Raw genomic sequence first — 21,281 nt, 5'->3', positions numbered from 1 at the left:
TGGTTACCGTCCGTGGAAGCCTTGCAAAGTGCGCGGCAAATACTCCTATCTAGAACAATAGTTTTGTTAATCACGTATCCCTTCGTGCCAAATGGGGAGAAATATATACTTGCTGTAACTTCGCAATACATTTATAATAATAATAGCTGTTGCCCGCGACTTTGTCTGCGTTTGATTTGTTTTTTTGATGTGGCATTAAACTTAGTTGTAGATCTTAAAAAAAAATTAAAGTATTCAGTATCGCTAAGCCTTAAATGAGGGGTTTGCTGCTGTCCGCTGAGGAGTTCTGTCCTCTATCTCCAACCACAGTTTGGGCAAAATTAAACACATATTATAACCTCTATAGTACAAAAATAATTATTTAAATCGGTTATAATTTGTCGGAGTTATAGTGTAAAATCGTCAAACACTCATCCCTTCTCCCAAAAGAACCGAGCGTAATGTCGGGATAAAAAGTATCCTATATTACTTCTAACACTTCCAAGAATATTTGTACAAAGTTTCATGAGGATCGGTAAAGTAGTTTTTGCGTGAAAGCGTAACAAACAAACTTACATTCACATTTATAATATTAGTAGGGATAATCTTTATTAAACATAACGTTCGTAATTATAAACAAAAAGTCGATATCAACAATCGTCTTACTAGGAACGGACATAAATTAGTGATATCTGCATATCGTCATCGAGTACGGAAATCTTTGCGGGGATTTTGATGTGTTATTTTGTAGTCTTCCAATTATACCTTTTTCTTTTCTCACACAATAAAGTTAAAAGTTCTCTAAATTAACAAAAAAACGACCGGGTTAGACAGCAACGTGCTTTTCGAAGCCCGAATGTGCACAATTTCCTAACTCTAGGCGTGAGATTTTATTCCACCAAAAGTTAGCCCTTGGCCGCAATCTTAACTGATAGTAAGTGATGATGCAGCCTATGATGGTAGCGGGCTAACCTTTTAGGTAGTATGAAAGTCATACCCCTAATAGGTTTCCGCACCGGAACAATAAATCGCTTAGCGGCACGTTTTTGTTAGGCTGGTTACTAGCCATGGCCAAAGCCCACCAGACCAGATCGGAAAAAAATCAGAAGTTATAAATTTCCTAACTGCCCCTGCCGGGAATCGAACCCGGATCCTCCTACTTAGATTCACAGCGCTCACCGTTGCGCCAGGAAGGTCGTAAAATTCGAATTTTAATGCCAATGACTAGTTTGTAGGTCACATGTATTCAGTACCAACTATAAGAATGTTCCTATATATTAGTGAGATCAGCGCCCCATAAGCCAGCATGAATAATTAAGAATAGTCTTCAAAGACTTCTCAAAGATTGATTGCAATGTTTTTGAAACTCACGGACGTATGTACTTAGACACAAAGTGAAATGCAAATGTACGTCTGCTCATTAGAAACCTACCATTTATGAAGTAAAAAACACATTTTTCAACGATAGAAATCGCTATCTGTTATTTTTGAAAGAGGTCAGTGGAACGTCCTACGTCGTAATTTCCTCAAGGCTTTAATGAGTTTATCGATTTTGTTCATATAAAGATATGAACGAAGACAAAATTGTTACCAAAATCACACGTCCGACCAGTAAGTCTGGACGAGCACATTGGCGCAGCGGTGAACGCTATGGTTTTAAGTGGGAGATCCCGGGTTCGAGCCCGGCGGGGGCAGTTTGGGAATTTATAATTTCTGGATTTTCTCTGAAAAGTCTGGTCTGGTGAAAGGCTTTGGCCGTGGCTAGTAACCACTCTTCCGGCAAAGACGTGCCGCAAAGCGATTTTATGTTCAGGTGCGATATCCCGTAGAAACTTAGTAGGGGTAGGTATGACTACCACACTCCCTAACAGGTTAGCACGCTACTATCTTAGACTGCATCATCACTTCCCACCAGGTGAGATTGCAGTATAGGGCTAATTTGTAGTGGAATAAAAAAAAACTGTTTTCGAATAAACAACAATATTTTAACAAACACCTCTCCGCTGATTTCCTTTCCGCCGGGTCATCGACCTGCAATAAAAAGTCACTTGGGTCTCAATGAAATTCATCGAACCGTAGTAGATAATATTTCGCAGCCTTTTTGTCCATTATACACGTCTATTATCTAGATTGGCCTGCTAAGTCGTTAAAATGCCACTGTGGTGAAATACATTGGTTGGGCAATCTGGAATTCTCGAAATGTACGTTCTTGCTATGTTTCGCTGCATAATTCAGTCGTGATGGCTGAGGCATAGGAGACCTATACCTACCTAATGCAATGCTCGAGTGTCCTCAGCAGAGTTTCTCAACAGCTGGACCGATGAATAAAGATGTGTCAAACGAATTTGAAGCGGTGATAGCCTAGTGGCCCGTGGGTAGGACCTCGAATTCACTTTCGGGGTGCAGGTTTAATTCCACGCACGAACCTATAACTTTTCTAAGTTAGGTGCGTTTCAAACAATTAAAATATCACTTGCTGCAACGTGAAGGAAAACATCGTGACGAAACCTGCATACTTCTTCTTCTATTATACGTTTTTTGCTCTATGTTTATATCTCTGTAACTACGTTTTTCTTTGGTGTACAATAAAAGTGTATTCATTCATACCTGGCAGTTCCCCATAGTGTTCTCAAAGGTGTGAACGCCAGCGTGGTGGACTACGGTCTTAACCCCTGCTCATTGTGAGACGAGACCCGTGCCCTGAAGTGGGCCGGTACTGGGTTGATATGTCTACTGCCCGTGTTCCGCTCCACCTAGTAATCGTGAGAACACTACAATCGAAAGTGAAGATTAGTAGGAGTGTAGATATCTAGGATAGATGATTCCGAAAAAGAGGTAACCGCCAATGATACGCCGGACGAGCAGCGTTCTTGAATTTTTTTCTTTTAGAATTCTTCATTGCCTGAAACCAAATTCTTCAAACAGTGCATGTTGCCACCTGACTTAGTGCTGTCAGATCTAGCTCCGAAACACAGTCGATAAAACTAGGTTTCATTAAATAGGATAAGATCTTGGAAATGAAATTAAAGGAACATTGGCTTTGCAGTCAAACCCATCATGTATCCCGGATATAGGAACCTCTCTTTCCGGAAAAATAAACGTCCTCGACGGATGTAAAACTTCTTGTCAAAGTCGCTGCACTAAATAACTCGCTGCATATGTTATTAACAATCCATTAACAACATTTCACAATCTCCTTAAATACTCTGTTTATAACTATCAAAAGCCTATAACAGTTAAGATAGATTAAAGACCTCCCAACGAGAGGGTTTGCCAATCATCACCAAGCTGGGCAGTCGGGTCGCTGATCGCAGTAAATAGAAGTAGCATAGAGGACGCTGCTGCCCGTATTCCGTTTTATTCTCTTAGTCGCCGCGTATGACATCCGCAGAATGAGGAGGAGAGTTCTATGGTCGCTTTTAAATTATGCATTTTAGAGGAAGCCATTTTAGAGGGTTTGTAAGATCTATGATTGAAGCAATGGGTACTCGTGATGGAACGAAAAAAAAAACACAAAAATAATTCGCCCTTAACAGCTATTATAGTTATTGTAGCAAACTGCTAATTTCCGTAAAAGGCTCAAGTACCGGCAGACGCTAAACTGCGCTATTATCTAACCATACCGCAGAATGGTTCAATTTCCTTATTGCAGGAATGTTTTAACTGCAGTTAATATTGGGACTCGAGCGTCGCATGTTAGTATGTAGTTTTCTTCATAATTTCACTACTTTTTGTCGCTGCGTCGTTATTTTGTAGTCACTCGTTTATTATAGTGTACAAATTGTTTTTGCATTTAGCGATTGGCTTTAATTTTATTTGCGACGCACTGCAATGGGGGAAGTGTAGGCAATCGACTGTTTAACAATCACTACTGTAAACAGTAGTCAGTAGGTGACGAAACCTGCATACTTCTTCTTCTATTATACGTTTTTTGCTCTATGTGTATATCTCTGTAACTACGCTTTTCTTTGGTGTACAATAAAAGTGTAATCATTCATACCTGGCAGTTCTCCATAGTGTTTTCAAAGGTGTGAGAAGTCCACTAATCCGCACCAGGCCAGCGTGGTGGACTACGGTCTTAACCTCTTCTCAATGTGAGACGAGACCCGTGCCCTGTAGTGGGCCGGTAATGGGTTGATATGATAATGATTCAATTTCCTTAAGCAATTGTTAAGCAGTCGATTGCTAAGCCACTAAAAATCTCTTCTTTTGTAAACGATTCATCATCATCGTCATCATCATCCCATTACATGGCCCGCCTCTAATAGGAGAGATAGTTATAAAGCATAACGTTAAAAGCTCGGATTTAACGTGCTCTTCGACAACACAAATAATATCCTATCTCTAAGCTGGTACTGAAACTTTTAAACCAAAGTTCAATACCTAACAGACCAGTAATTGAACTATCATATATAGATGCACGAGTTTTACCTATTTGCTTATAGAAGGTTGTTTGTAGATAAAGCTCCCTGGCGCAACGGTGAGCGATGTGGACTTTTAAGTGGGAGCTCCCGGCTGCACTCACCGGATGAGAAATCAGGAAACTTATAATTTCTTAGTGACAACGACTAAGACACCGGGAGGTATCTTTACGGCGTATGTTTCACACCAGACTGAAGTGTATCGAAGATGCACTCTAATTATAACAAAATACCCACCGGCACAATGTTATGAACATTGGCTGGGAATCAAATGAGATTTTTAATTGTTTCTTTGAAACTACGCATTTGTAAAATAAGAATTATTAGCACATCTGTTAAAATGATATTTTTTATACTTAAATATCTAGCACATATCAAGTTTACTTATCATAAGTTTAATTAGTTACCCATTTTACAAAATTACTGTAACTTAAGTTACCATCTTACTGACAAAGACGTGTCGCGATTAAGCGTTCCGGTACGATATCGCTTAGTAATAGGTTAGGTATCTAGAGCTTTCACATTGTTTATTATGATTGTGGTCTAACAGATGTTCTCTTTCTTCTGTTCTAGAATTTGGACAACTGGAAGTCCTCGCGACGGAAGCGTGTGGAGCACATAATCGAGCGCTGCGTGGAGGTCCGAAGGTTCGAGAACGAGGTGCAACAGCCCCGTGCGAAGGCGAAGACCTTCAACGAAATGCTAGAAGAACGGTGAGTACCACAATCAGTTCTTCAAAACTCTGAGAAGATTATCTAACTGTTATATTATTTTAAAAACCCAGGTATCTCAATTCTACATAATCTCAGTTCGCTTTTAGTATTCATAAAAAATAATCGGTCGCCATCTTTGGAAATCGAATTTTAAAATTGCAGCTTCTGGCGGTCTCCTCATTACCAAACTAGATGGCGCCACAAACATTGACCATATATACAACTTCTCAGGATGAACGGTTGGCCTTGAGTTGGAGGAAGACCTTACCATAGCAAATCGCACCTTAGGAAATTTAACAAAAATAAACTTAGATAAAAGCTTTATAAATATAATACACCGATTACATCCATAGAGACAACTTACATAAACTGTAAAGTCAAGCAAAAGATTTTAGGTTGACAAATAGAATTATCGTAAACACCTCCAACACGACACAGACAAAGGTTGGTACACGATTAAAAGGAACATGCTTTACTTCGTCTGTTTTTGATTCTGATTCTTGATATTTAACCAAAGAGAGATTATTTAATTGTCCTTGAGGGGTTTTTATGACTTTTTATTTTATAGACACATTCTACAATATTTGCTTAAAATTTGTTATACAGTTAGCTAAATAGTCATTAACGAAATAACCTAATTATCTTTGTAATGCTCTCCATTGAGGCAATAAATCCTGCTTTACTGCGAAAGTATTCAAGTTAAGTTGCTTAGTTAACTTTCATCCAATATCGATTGTTATAGTGTGAATATCGCGTTGCGCAATTAACAGAATGATTCACATTGTAATAGCATCATTATAAGCAGATCAATTTCACCAATAAATTGTTCTTGCATCAATACAATTACCTAACCAATACGGAGCGTCCTTAATTACCTAGGAACATTACTAGAGAATTGACTCGCAATAAATAATTTGCCTACAGTAAATCAATCATTTATGCAAGCCCTATGATTACCTAGCATAAGATTCGCCCGAGATTACACTAGCGACTTGCAATATTTCAATAAATCGCACCATAATCTTTTTTATAACAAAACTTCTAATTTTATAAATTTATATAAAAATTTTTGGAATCGGCAGGATTTGAAACTACGTCTATCGTAGGCAATCGCGGCCTGAGCGCTTTAACAAATAAGGCTCTCCCTCCGTCGATGCCGAAATAAAAATAAAAATATAAAATACAATATTATTTTAAAAGATCTTTTGACAAATTCATTTAATTGCCTCTTTAATATTCCTAGCGGAATGGGTAATAAGACTTAGTTGAGTATACGGATTCCTTTACAATCGACAGAGATAAGACACTTTCTCAAAATAAGCCATTTGTAAACTAACTTTTTCAATAATCTAGTAACTATCATACGAGACCATCAACTTTTGAACAAACAATCCTCCATCAACCACCATCAACTTAGCAAATTTTGAACTGAGAATAAAAATAAACTTAACTACTTACTTTATTAGTAAATTTACTTAAAAACTGTAAATCATAGCGTGATGTAAAATGACACAGCGCCATCTATGTTTGACGAATGTAAACTATGGAAACTGAAACATTAAAATCGATATAGAGATAGCTTAAAAAGATGATGGCAGCCATCTTGTAATTTTAAACAGTGACACAGGGATAAAAAGCTTCCCAGCAATGAAGGCGATGCCCCAAGGCTCACACGAAATCCGGAGTGTGATCACCCTATTAGCAATCGAGCACGCCTAGTAATTCGCAGTAATTTGATACGTTTTTTGTTCACTCGACAAACACTGTTCGTAACGCATCGTAATCCAATTCATACGCCATTGTAGCATGCGCTTTTGTTACGTCTTTCGCAATGGTACATAGAAAATCTATAATGGGAATTTGTGAAAAAAAAAATTCACTATTATCAGTTGTAATGTGATCAATAAGATGATTGTAATTGCCCTGACTAGTTTGTTATGGAGTTAATAACGTTAGTGTGTTAACATTAAATTAAACTTTATATTCCATGAGCTATTAACGTGCGTTACAGGTTTCCTCTCTCACTAATGAGAAGGTTTTAAAGCAATAATTACGCTGCTCATAAGCGGATCGGCGGGCTTATATCATCATCATCATCAACCTATTACCGGCCCACTACATGGCACTGGTCTCCTCTCAAGGGTTCAGGCCGTTAGCCAAGTGACACAAGTGACAAGTAGACTTCACACGCCGTTGAGAACATTATGGAGAACTCATGAAGGATTCCTCACGATGTTTTCCTTCACCGTTTAAAGCAAGTAATATTTAAATTGCTTAAAACGCACGTAACTCCGAAACGTCAGTGGTGCGTGCCGGGGCTCGAACTTGGTCTCCACGAAAGGAAAGCCGATGCCTTATCCACTAGGCTATCACCGCTTCACATTAAATACGCTGTTCATAAGCGGATCTGCGGGCTTATATACGAGTATATATCTAATATTACTATTGGGAACGTGTGTGTTGTTTGCAAGTCCTTCCTTCACGCACTAACTAAGCAACAAATCAACTTGATTTTTGGTATAAAGTAAGTTGCATGGACGGAGAGTATGGTAACATAGGCTCATTTGTGTCTCGGGAAAACGGCACGGGATTAGTAAAATATAATATAAATAAAAAACTTCTAAGCCCGGGCTGGTATTGGGTATTTTTTAACATCCAATCCTTTAAGTAGGGCTTAGCAATATAACTTTCTTAAGTGAAATCCACCAGGTTCAAGTAAGATTATCTGTTTAAATTCCCCCGAGGAAATCAACTTTCCGTCACGAGCGACTTGCTCCGGTGTCGGTTACGTCCGTCGCACTCGGTGGCCGCCGCGCGACTGATCGGGTTACGCGTGGCGCGGCGCATGTGCATCCAGCTGTCGTGTCGCGCAACCTAGTTGTCTATGGCGACCGTATTAGTGGAAAGTTTATGTATTTTTTGGTGTTTTTTTTATTGATGTTTTTTGAGATTGTTTATAATTATTAATTAAAACCAAAGTTTGTTAGTTGATATCTCCGGCAAAGACGTGCCGCCAAACGACTTAACGTTGCGTCCCTTGCGAATAGGAGGGTGGTGACAACTGTATTCTAATCTGCCATCACCACATAGCACCATGTTATATTAGTAGTTATGGATAAAATCTTCAGGACCCGACCATACTTTTAACGGCCGATTGACGTAGTTTGCTTTCTGAGTCGAAGGCCGTGGGTTCGATTCCCACGACTGGAAAATGTTTGTGTGATGAGCATCAATGTTTTTCAGTGTCTGGTTGTTTATATGTATATTCTTAGTGCCTATTTATGTATATTATTCATAAAAATATTGATAAGTCATTTTAGTACCCATAACACAAGCTACGCTTACTTTGCGGCTAGGTGTCGATGTGTGTATTGTCGTAGTATATTAATTTATTTATTTATCCTTCGGTCGCTTGGAACCTCGTCAAATTAGGCGGCAACCTAATCAACAGTGAGGCTAATCAGAGGCATGTAATTCACAAAGCGCCGCCATGTTTGTTTGCCACATTCTCATCGCGGCTTGCTAACAGCCGTGTTTTGTAAACTGAGGATGTTTATTCTCCACCGCATTCGGGAGAGTAGGTACCGACGACGTATGAAAAGACAACAAACTAAAACCATGGAGTTTAGGAAATAGGAGTCGCTTCATAATAAAGTACCTAGTAGGTCATTTACATGTATTTAGTTTGAAATGAAATGAAATGAAAATACACTTTATTGTACACCTAACAGAAATTAAATTATTAACAAAAACAACACAATAAAACACAGTTACAATGGGCGGCCTTATCGCTAAAAAGCGATCTCTGCCAGGCAACCCAACAAAGGAAAGGGGAAAAAAACACAGACTTGGGGTTAGGTTGTACACAAGAGCAGAGCAGTTAACAACTTAAAAATAAATATATATATCAATATATGTATATACATATATATTTCTATCATTTATTATTTTTCTTTTTAATTATTAACAATGCATAAGAATAAATTAAAAAACACTATTAAAAATTTATAAAAAAAAAAGCTTCCACCCTCCGCTTGCGGGGCTTTTGAATGCCCAAGCAACCGGTGGGTCAGGGTCAGGGCTCCAGAGTGAGAAACCTCCTGACAATACGCGCCGTTTCAAGGACTACTGCCTTCTGTATCCGACCCTTGATCCAACAGCCAGCGAAGGCTTAGTAATCGGTACCCGGCATACAAAATCCTAGAGAACAAAGTAGGAAATCCCTGAAGTATCGTAGAAACTAAATTATCAATTTTTGTATATATCTATAAAAACTGATACCCAAATTTCAGTACTCTAGCATGCACGCACAGAACGTAGAATTTGCGGCCAAAGAGGAAGCCAACGACACCTCGGCTATGTAGGTGATTGTAGATCACATTCAAAAGCAAACTCGCCTTTGATAAAAAGCGAGTGATCGATTACCAAGATCCCGACTAGTTTTTATAAAGTGAAATTATAATGAGATCTGATACACTGTAGATGTCTACTGCCGGGTAGTGTTCTTAAATTGATCGCACATCTAACCGGATTTCCTCCGCAAAAACTGACTTCGGAAGCAAATGCAAAATACGCACAAAACACGCACAAAACATTTTTTTTACTTGGTTGTCAGTCGGTGGAAGCTTCAGCCGTGGTTAGTTAGCTTACCCTAAGACGTGCCGGCAAGCAATTTAGCGTTCCGGTACGATAGCGCGTAGAGGTAAAAACAATGTAACTGCCCTTGAAGTGACCTAACCTGTGAGGTTAGCCCGCTACCATCTTGGACTGTATCCGTAAAATAACAGTCAAGGTCTAACTTGTAAGTAAAATTTATGTAGGCACATTCCTATCGTCCTTCTTTTTATCCTGTTTTTATCCCTGTGTGTGTCTGTCAGTGGCATCGCAGCCCCCGTACGGATGAACCGATATTGCTTTGGTTTTTTTTCTTTCAAAGTGAATTAGTTAGCCTTGTTTGAAGAAAATCGGTCCAAAGTGGCTGCCACCACGTATCGGGCGTCTTACATTTTATTTACCACTCCCTACCACCATACCAGTTTTGACTAGTAAAATACTATACACTTTTATAACTTTCAAATCCATGATGGCCGCTACCATAAAATGGCGAATTTTACACAACTTCCCTAATATGAGAATAAAATTAAAGAGCTTGACAGTAGAATAATGTACTTACATAATATTCAAAGTAGAGGTTTTCTTTAAATTTTAAATTGAGATATGATTTTTAAATAATATAATAATAATGCGGATGTAGTCAATAGCGTTTTTGCACCTACTACATCTTAATCTTCGTTAATACTTCACAACTAAAATTTAAGAAGAGCTTTCTTAGTGGTCACCTAAGTTTTGTTAAAACCTCTGGGGGGCAAACTGGCATCGCATAAAGCATATTGTAAATCATTTTAATTTTAAATAAAAGTTTTATATGGCTGTGTAAAATTTTTATTTGTTTTGTTTGTAATAATTAGTATAAACAAATTTGCCGCGATACGGTACAAGATGCGCGTTCAGCCTTAGACTGCATAACAATGAGCGTATTACGCAATGAGTGGTCATCAATCGCCGCCAACTCTTAGATAACGATTAATTGCATTTTTATCACGTAACACCAAACACCTAACCAGTTATTAGTGTCTCGTACGCGACACTCGAATTGCATATAAATAGTAATAAGGTAATTACACTCGACTGGTCAAATAGCAGTAGAAATGAGCATGGCAGTAGTACTTCCCTGGACGAGCTCTATCACAAAAAACTATAACTTGATATGTGGCAGATATGTAATTAAATAAAAGATAAATGAAATAAATATACTACGACGATACACACGACGCCATCAACCCCTAAGTCTAGTGTAGCTTGTGTTATGGGTACTAAGATGACTGATGAATATTTTTATGAATAATATACATAAATACTCATAATATACAGATAAAAACATTCATTTTCATCACACATTCATTTTCCAGTTGTGGGTTGTTGCAGCGACCCTGCTTTCCGAGTCCCAAGGATTTGGATTCGATTTCCACAACTGTAAAATGTGTTTGTGATGAACATGAATGTTTTTCAGTGCCTGAGTATAATGAGTTTGAGTATATCTGTATATAATGAGTATTTATGTATACTATTCATAAAACTTTTCATCAGTCGTCTTAAATTTAAAATGCTAATACAAATTAAGGATTAAAGACGAACCGCAAAACTATTTAATGCCTGGTATGCCCCCCCATCTTCCGTCTTCCCCGATACCTATAATCTGGGTACATTCAAATCAAGAGTGAATAGGCATCTTCTAGGCAAGCGCGCATCATCACTAACCATCAGGTGTGATTGCAGTCAAGCACTTGTCTATATACTTAAAAAAAAAAATTAGCGTTCCGGTACGATGTCGCGTAGATTACAGGTATGGCTTAAATATAACTGCATTACCCTCTAACAGGTTATCATCATAAACTGCATCATCAGTTACTAAAAGCTTGGCTTGCAGTCATCACCAGCTATAACTCGTCATCATCATCATCCTATCAACCCATTACCGTCCCACTACAAGGAACGAGTCTCCTCCCACAATGAGAAGGGTTTAAGGTCCACCACGCTGGCCCAGTACGGATTGTTGGACTTCACACACCTTTGAGAACATTATGGAGAACTCCCAGGCATGCAGGTTTCCTCATGATGTTTTCGTTCACCGATGAAGCAAGTGATATTTTAATTACTTAACTACTTGTTAAATAGAAAAATAATACTGAAAGCGGCAGGGCTTTGCCCTTTAGTGGGACGTTAACCGGTGAACCCTTCTCATGGCACGACCGCAAGCCGCCTCATGCCCATCTGACCGCAACTGGGTCGCATCGTTTTGTATTACGGATGCTGGGACACTGGAGTCCTCTAATTGTGTGTATTAAACCATTTCCATTCATTCATTGTGATTGTCTATACTTATAATAAAACTGTAACTGAAAGATTTCTGTACATTTAACATATTTTGAAAATTTTGATTGGGGGATGCTTTATCGGAGTTGCGCGCGCACATCGATGCGCGTCAGACGTTTCTCGGCAGAAGCGTTTGAGCGGTATTTTTTGAAAAATGACGTTAACGGTAAAGTGTAGTAACTGCAATATCGTAATCGACGAGCTCCTAGCTTACATACAAAATAAAATTTCGATCGCGGATGAGCCGAGTTTGGTGAAAATATGTGAGTCTGCTTTCTCGTTTGAACAAATTGAGAAAGCAAAAAACCTACTGCTGGATTCGTTGCCAAAGGATCTGCGCACAAAGGTTCGGAAAGGAAAAGGCAAGGAGAACCGAATACTTCTAGATATCATAAGTGTATTTAAAGTGAACGATCCGGATTTGTTACCGATTTTCGTTGCCCGCGATTTGGAGAAATTACCTCCAGTAACATTTGATCACCTGGATGTCTCCAAATTGCTCAAGGATCTGATGATTGTTCAATCTGAGATCAAAAACATAAAGTCTTCATACGCAACGGTGGAACAACTCGAAGATCTAAAACGAGACTATTTAAACGAAAAGCCTACGTCTCCGCCGTTCTCAGCTGTAAAAATAAATATGAAACGGGGAGCATACCGGGATAGTGGACCGATAGGTTTGTCGCAATTAGATGACACTATCGTTACGGCTAGTTTGAACGAGTCAAACTCCAATGTATTATCCCCTACGGAAGGCGATATAAGATATAGAAGCATTGATTTAAATAAAGTTGGAGGTAGTCACGCCGAATGTTCGGAGCGATGCGTCACGAGTGGTGGACATAGCGCCGATGGATGCGCAGCGACGGGTGCGGAGAGGCGTGAGTCATCGCGAATGCTTAGCAATGCGAGCGATGGACTGACAGTTACAGAGAAAAATAAATCTTATGCAGGTGTCGTTAGGGTTCAAAATCCAAATGACGGATGGACGGTGGTACAAAGAAAGGTGTCCAAGTCTAAAAACCGCCTGCTAGGTAAAAGAGGAAATGTTGTGATAGACTCGGAAGAAAAGTTTAGGGCGGCGGATAGAAAAATACCACTGTTTATAACGAATGTTGACAAAAATACGACTGAGTCGGATATTGTCAAATATATAAAGAGCAAAACAAAAGAAGATGTCGTCTTGGAGAAGATTTTAATTAAACGAAAGTGTGAACACGATGCTTATAAACTTTTTGTATCACAAAGCAAGCTATCGCTTTACTTAGATGAGAACCTCTGGCCGCTGGGAATTATTTTCAGACGGTTTGTGCACTTTAAACTGAGACGCTCTAACGACACACCTGCTACGGAGGTGTTATCGAAAAACTTGCAAACTGGGAATGGCCCTAACATGTAGAATAGTAACATTCAACTGTAAGAGTGTGAAGCGCTCTTCAGATGGCATACGCGAGTTTTGTAAGACAGCTGATATAGTAGCGCTGCAAGAAACGTGGCTGCTGCCAGACGAGTTGTCTTTCCTCGAGACGCTGAGTGACGACTTCAGCTCGACAGGTGTGTCAGCGGTGGACACCGCGGCAGGCATGTTGCGTGGAAGACCGTACGGCGGAGTCGCGCTTCTATGGAGACGTAGTGCATTTCAAAATGTGTCTATTGTGCAGTGTCATAACTCGCGTATTTGTGCTATCAGAATAGTGTTACCGGAGAAATCGTGTATAGTTATGAGTGTATACATGCCTACGGATGCAGTGGCTAACCTAGCAGAATTTACTGATGTACTGAGTTCGGTAAATGCGGTTATTGACACTTACAGTGAGAGTTGTGTTTTTATATTAGGGGACTACAACGCACACCCCACGGAGAGATTTTATATCGAACTGTCTCAGTTTTGCATAGAGCAAGAGTGGACTTGTGTAGATGTCGAAATGTTAGGTTTAATGTCGGATACCTACACTTTTATAAGCGAAGCCCACGGCTCCAAGCGATGGCTTGATCATTGCGTAGCTACTAAGGCAGCTATAGCGTCTGTGAGTAATGTTTATGTGTTGTATGATATTATGTGGTCTGACCATTTCCCTCTGGTGGTAGAATGTAATTTAAATGTGTTACAACCAAAGAAACCTCTTAATAACACCTCTCTAAATGTAATCACTTGGGGTGAGAGAGGTCAAGAGCAGATCCATACATACCAGAGAGAATGTCATGAAAGGCTTAGACTTATAGACTTTCCGCATGAGCTTCGTGAGTGCTGCGACCGCACCTGTAGTGATCCTAAGCATGGAGTCGCTATTACAAAGTTGTACGGTGATATCGTCCAGGCCCTTCGAGATTCCTCGGTGGCGAGTAGAGAACCCATCGGCAAGCGTAGAATAAAAAAGACAGTGATAGGCTGGAATAAACACGTAGCTGAAGCACACGGGCAGGCGAGGCAAAAATTTTTGTTCTGGTTATGTTACGGTAAGCCAGCTACTGGACCGATTTATTTGGAGATGGCGGAGGCCAGAAGAGTTTTCAAAGCACGTTTAAAATGGTGTCAAAACCACCAAGATCAGATTAAAATGGATATTCTGGCCTCACATCATTCTAGAAATGATTTTAGAGGATTTTGGAAACATACCAATAAATTAAATTATAGGCCGTCTATACCCGTGAGCGTCAGTGGCGTGAGCGAGCCTGGCGAGATTGCTAATGTTTTTAAGGAACACTTTTTCGTAAAATCGCCATTGGGGCCCTCTCATTCGATGCCTAATGTTGAGACCGGCAGGGTAGTGGGTATTCAATTTCAGTGTAAAGAAGTAGCAAGTATAATTAAACGCATGACCAGAGGTAAATCCCCAGGCCATGACGGTCTCAGCATTGAGCATTTACAATATGCTGGGCCACATGTACCGCGGGTTTTGACGATGCTGTACAACGTTTGTATAAGCCACAGTTTTATGCCTCAAGAGATGATGCGTACGATAGTTGTGCCTATAGCGAAAAATAAAACGGGGGACCTATCCGATAAAAACAACTATAGGCCCATCTCATTGGCTACCGTCATCTCAAAGGTATTTGACAGCTTGCTAAACACTCTCTTAAACAGGATAATTATGCCACATGACAACCAATTTGGATTTCGGCCTGGTTTGTCAACAGAGAGTGCTGTGTTGGGGCTAAAGCATGCTGTTACGTACTATGCGAGGCGGAAGACTCCGATTTACGCCTGTTTTCTAGACCTGTCGAAGGCATTTGACTTGGTTTCGTACGATGTATTATGGAAAAAGATGGAGGAAGCAAATATACCTCCAGAACTTACCAATATTTTTAAATATTGGTATCAAAACCAAGTCAACAATGTCCGATGGGCAGGCGTTCTTTCGAATTCGTATGGGTTGGAGTGCGGGGTGAGGCAGGGTGGTTTATGCTCGCCGACTCTCTTCAACCTTTACATGAATGAATTGCTTTGTGAGCTCAGCAGCACCAGGGTTGGCTGCTACATAGATGGGGTTTGTTTAAATAATATAAGTTACGCCGACGATATGGTGCTGTTGAGTGCATCGGTCTGCGGTCTCAGGGTACTGATGGCTATTTGTGAGGCTTATGTAGAAAGACATGGACTTACCTACAATACAAAAAAGAGTGTGGTGATGGTCTTTGAGGCTGAGGGTAAGACACCGAATAAAGTACCTCCTATTTTGATCAATGGGGTAGTATTGGAGAGAGTTTATCAATTCAAGTATCTCGGGCATATTTTGACTCCTGGCCTCAAAGATGATGCTGACATCGAAAGAGAACGGAGAGCATTGTCAGTGAGAGCAAATATGCTGGCTCGCAGGTTTGCGCGGTGTACCAACGCCATTAAAATCACGTTGTTTAAATCATATTGTATGACGTTCTACACGTGCAGCCTGTGGGCTAAGTATTCTCAAAAATCGTATAACGCGCTCCGTATACAGTATAATAATGCCTTTAGGGTGCTGTTGAAGTTGCCCCGCTTTTGTAGTGCATCGGGGATGTTTGCGGATGCACAAGTTGACTGCTTCTTCGCCACAATGCGCAAAAGATGTGGCGCCCTGGTGCACAGGTTGCGGGGTAGCTCCAACAGCATCCTAAAGATGATCGCCAGCAGGTTGGACTGCAGATATGTGAATCACTGCTGTGCTATTTCAAATGGACTAGAACGGCGGTGATTCGCATATCCCTCTCTTATACGTAAGTTACTAACATAGGCTAAGTATTTACTAACAAAATATGAGCTGTATTTGATGCTTGAAATAAAATTATTATTATTATTATATTATATTATTTATAATCGATACTGAGCCTAAAACAGATTTTTTTTTTAATTTTTGTCTGTCTGTCTGTCTGTCTGTCTGTCCGGGCATCACGTGAAAACTACTGAACGGATTTAAATAAAATTACGTATACTGGTAGCTGGTATTCCGGGTCAAAATATAGGATACTTTTTATCCCGATAAACAATAAGTTTCCTCCGGGAAACGGGATGAAAATTTTCAACCTATTTCTGTAAATTGGCTGAAATAGAACGATGTTTTCTAAAGATGTTATGCCGACTTTTAAGTCACAAAATGCAGCGGGCCGCCCGGCCGCGAATAACATAGTTTGGAAATAAAACTGGACCTGGTAGCGTTGCAATATGTTTCTAGCTTTTTTAAGATATTGAAACCTCTAATAACCGATTCGGTGCAGACGAAGTTGCGCGGTTCAGCTAGTTTAATAATAAAAATAAGAGTAGGTAATCACAGTCACATGAGGCTTTACACCTACGCGTCAAATTAATGGACACAGTTTATAGGAGATGGTTTTCCGCTTGCCATCAAGTGCGTTAGCGTGATTTCCGAGGCCTGGAGACTCCGAGAGTGGACACCACGATAGCCTGACTGCGGGCTGTTACTAGACTATGTTTAACAACAAAACTCTCGAGATCATGCTGATAGTAGACGAAACGAATACTGTAACACTAGGCTATCACCGTATATGACTATAGAACCATATTAAACTTGAGGAAGAGGCCTGTGACCAACAGTGGGACATGTTAAGCCGCTGATGTTGATTATATTGTAATCGACAGGTCATTACAGCTCGGTATAATGTAGCGGTGACATTTTGTACTAAGCAGGTATAATATGATTGGTTATCGATCATCGGTTTGTTTACTTAAAGCCAGATTACGACACGCAACCGTTTTTCTGTAAGGCTTTATAATAGTTCGAGAGCTATTGGTAGTTTGGATATGTAATCATTCTTCGAAGGCAAAAGGAGGATCGAATATTATGCTTATCGTGACCATCTTAAAGCAAGGCTGCCCTCCAATATTATCTACAACTACATTGACGGTACCCTTACATGTCCTCACTGTGCACGCATGTTTAGTGCTAAAATAGGGTATATAAGTCACATTAGGGCGCATGAACAAAGTCTAAAATAGTAATAAATAAAAAAAAAAACAGAACCAGTCGCTGTTGCCGCACACGGCAGTGAATCAATGATGACCAATTCTTCACTGGAAATTTAGATAGCCAGCTTATATGATTGTACGGGAGCTATGGCAATACGCTGGACCGTAACAACTGGAAGGACCGCAGGACCGAGGTCCAACCATTCATCTTTGGAAGCTGTATATATATATAATATTTTTTTGTAACTACTAGGCTATCACAGCTGTCAATACAGAATAGAATAGAATAGAATAGAATAATTGTTTATTGCTACGAAGGCTTGCAATCGAGGCTCCTCTACATGAATGAAGAAAGTTTTAAGTTATTAAAATATCACTCGCTTCAACGGTGAAGGAAACATCATGAGGGAACCTGCATGCCTGCGAGATCTACATAATGTTCTCAAAGGTGTGGGGAGTCCACCAATCCGCACTGGACCAGCTTGTAAATTAGTTACTGTGTAAATTTTTTTGGTGTTGTAAGTGGGAATAGTTCCAACAGTTTGCCACTTTCTGGCGTGCAATTTTCTCACATATTTAGAGTTTATATTACAAATTACTATAACACTTAAAATTTTACTTTAGACACTAACTAAGAAATGTCACAAAAATATTCTAATATACTATAACTTTATTGCAACAAAACTCAAAGAAACAATTAAAGAATGTAAGGACCTTGAATGTGTGTGCGTTATGTGAATGTCTCTAATTATAATTAACAAACATTCACTATTTTCAAAGTCTTTCACATGAACTATGATACCAACATTAACATTTTTACCACGAGTTCTCCTACTAAAATGACTTCGCGTAATAAATCTGTAATACCTAACCAAGCTCAGTGCAAGTGCGTTACGAAATACGCGAAGTAGCTTAGCGTAGCATTTACACTTCGCCTAAGTTGTCATCACTTGCCTGAATAATGGTTATTTGAGTAATGACGACGTATGAATACCGACGCATTATTGTAGAGCTGGAGATGGATTAATTAGCAATCGAATCGATATAAGCATCTGTCGTCATCATTATCATTGCCAGCCAAATGCCCCTGCACGGGTCTCCTCTCCAAAGGAGTGTAAGCTTCGACTATTTCGTTGTTGGAATGCGGATTAGTAGAATTCACACCTTTTGTAAACACTATCGAGTCTACTCTCAGGCATGTCAGAGATGCGTTCGTGGTTCACTCCGAAAGTGAGGCTGAGGTTTTTACCACTAGGCTATAAACGCTTGTTGAAGAAATATAGACACACAACTTCTGCACAGCACTCCGGCAGCGAAGACGAGGTCACCAATTTATAACGTCATCCGGACGTGGGTTTCATACATGGTAACACTACTATGGGGGCTTACAAACTAATTCCTAATTCTTCTTCTTCTCAGTCGGTTCGCTCTTGTCACAGCGTGTAGTGGTCGTCACTTAAGTGTTGTGGCACGCTTGACTATTCGTCGCCAGTCCTCTCTGGCAGCTGCCTTTCTAGCACACTCATGGGGACTCAGAACCTCCCAGGAAGCGCCCTTAGCCAGGCCCTGCGTCGAACCTTGGCGCTCTGCCTCTGGCAATGCTGTGATAACCCATAAACTGGTTATGGTATTAAACGTAAGCTAAAAAGCCCTTTTATAGTACGTACGGACTACGTAATCGATAAAAAAGCTTGGGTGTGAATTATTGCCCTAACCAGGTTGGTCTACCAATAATTTTAAATGACAATGTTAGATGGTGATAAGAAAAAAAAACACCCGGCTTAGTTTATTGTGGGCTTCTACTTAAACCAGGACGCGTTTGGAACGCTGGGAACGGACGGTTTAAAATTTGAGATTTTGGTACAATTGAATCAATTAAATCGTCGGAATGATCCTGCGGACTTTGACAATTGAAAGTGTACTTTCAAACCTTATAGCTATCACCAAATTATGTGTCATAAGTATTCCCTAACGCGCAATAAGAAGTATAACTTCAATACCAGTACTTTAAGCGATGCTAGTAAGGTGACATTATTTATAATAACCAAAATCTATATTGCGAGCAAATGCTATACCTAATAAGTACTAGGACTACAAAGAAACTAGAAGATAGTTACATAAACACAAAACCCACGGTCAAAGCCGTCACAGCGTCAGTGTAACGCGACACCGGCACAATATGTCCACTGTCCCCCGACCGCTGTACACATCCCACTATTGTATCGCTGTGAACAACTCCGGTTACGCGAGCTGGCATCATTGTCTTATCTCGCAAGAGTGTCATCAGCTCAGTGATATCATGATCAGTCCATTATAACTACTATTAGGTACAGGCCTCCTTTCTGATAGGAGTGGGGGCGTCAGGTACTGCGAAGACGCTGTTACCAAATTCATGGACATCTACAATGTACACTGTAGTTTTTATAACTCGTACTGAAGGTTTTTTCCTTTTATATCATCTTCTCATGGTATCTAGCCGTTATCACTTGTTCATAAGTTATGTTATCGGTATATATAATCAACATGGAAGGCTGTTATTAAAGTCTCACACTCAGACAATCTATTTTAATCTATTTGTAAAGAAAACTGCGAATGTTTTATTACATTCAATAAATCTCTTTTTAAATGAACGTTTCATAGCCATATATTACTTTGAATAAATCAAACAGGCTATAGCTGCAGTAGCTGTAATGCACTGTCCATATTGAATTATAGAAGACAGCCACTTAATTATTACATTAGAGACAGTTCGATGTTATCTCCGCCCGTTAACACGCGAAGATTATCGAACGCTGGCATCTACTGATCAACTGCCTTTCTAACCGCAACTGCGACCTCAGAGTACACGTTGCGGCATGACGACCGACTGGTGTATGCCCAATGGGCTTCCATACAGCTAGTTCATCAGTTCTTCTTGCCCTTATTCCACGCTAAATTGGTCTTCATAAGCATGTCTTGGTTGCCATTCAATTCTATAACCTATCGATCAACTCACTATCCCCGGTAAATAACTCCTGCTGGGTAGTAGGGCCCCCGCTACGGCTAGCATCGAAGTTTTATCCACTCTTCTAGCATTGGCGCAATGAAAATAAGATCCAAATAATATACGTGTGTTGCGGTGATAAACCAGTGGGTAGGACTTCAAATGCAGTCTCGGGGCCCGAGTTCGACACCCTGCATGCACCTGTTACTTTTCTAAGTTATGTGCGTTTTAGGCAATTTAAATATCGCTTGCTTCAACGGTGAAGGAAAACATCGTGAGGAAACCTGCATGCCTTAAAGTTCTCCATAATGTTCTCATAGGTGTGTGGAGTCCACCAATTCGCACTGGTCCAGCGTGGTGGACTACGGCCTTAAACCCCCCCCCCCCTCCCATTGTGGGAGGAGGCCCGTGCCCTGTAATGGATTGATATGATGAATATACGTGTAATATTAAACGGAGGTTAACGTTTAATTGGATTATATCCACTGCCCAGGAATATAACTAATTACTTATCCACCTGCCAAAGCACGGCCAACAAGAAAAAGAAATTTACTCCCGTTCAGTATTATTCGGATATTCTTTTCACCCTTTCGCCCATTGTTCGAGAGTGGATAAAACTGTGGGAGAAGATAAACTTTTTGTTACTTTCCCCGTGTAGAAAAATGTCTTCTGTCCATGCAAGCCATTCTAGTCGGAAGATGTATACTAAGTCGTGATTGTCACAGTCAATTTATAGTGCGTTATTGAGTAATCGATAAAAATAAGTAAAAGGCACAAAACAGATTGAATACTAAGCTTCGTATTACAAAGCCAGCTACAAACTTAGGGAGTCCTAACAATCAATCAATCAA

The 21,281-nt window shown here is 39.9% G+C and overlaps 1 protein-coding gene across 3 annotated transcripts in view; it reads left to right on the top strand.

Moving 5' to 3' along the window:
* Positions 1–21,281, top strand: part of LOC120633916 (LIM domain only protein 7) — a 236,275-nt gene that overhangs the window by 166,240 nt on the left and 48,754 nt on the right. For all 3 annotated transcript variants that reach the window (XM_039904319.1, XM_039904317.1, XM_039904318.1), the window contains one exon: positions 4,974–5,113. In XM_039904319.1, the coding sequence (XP_039760253.1) occupies positions 4,974–5,113 (140 nt within the window). The remainder of the gene's footprint in view (positions 1–4,973; positions 5,114–21,281) is intronic.

The sequence above is a fragment of the Pararge aegeria genome, chromosome 22, assembly GCF_905163445.1.
Source record: "Pararge aegeria chromosome 22, ilParAegt1.1, whole genome shotgun sequence".
Lineage (NCBI taxonomy): Eukaryota > Metazoa > Arthropoda > Insecta > Lepidoptera > Nymphalidae > Pararge > Pararge aegeria.
The sequence above is the reverse complement of the archived record's forward strand: the minus strand, read 5'-3'. Positions and strand labels throughout refer to the sequence as shown.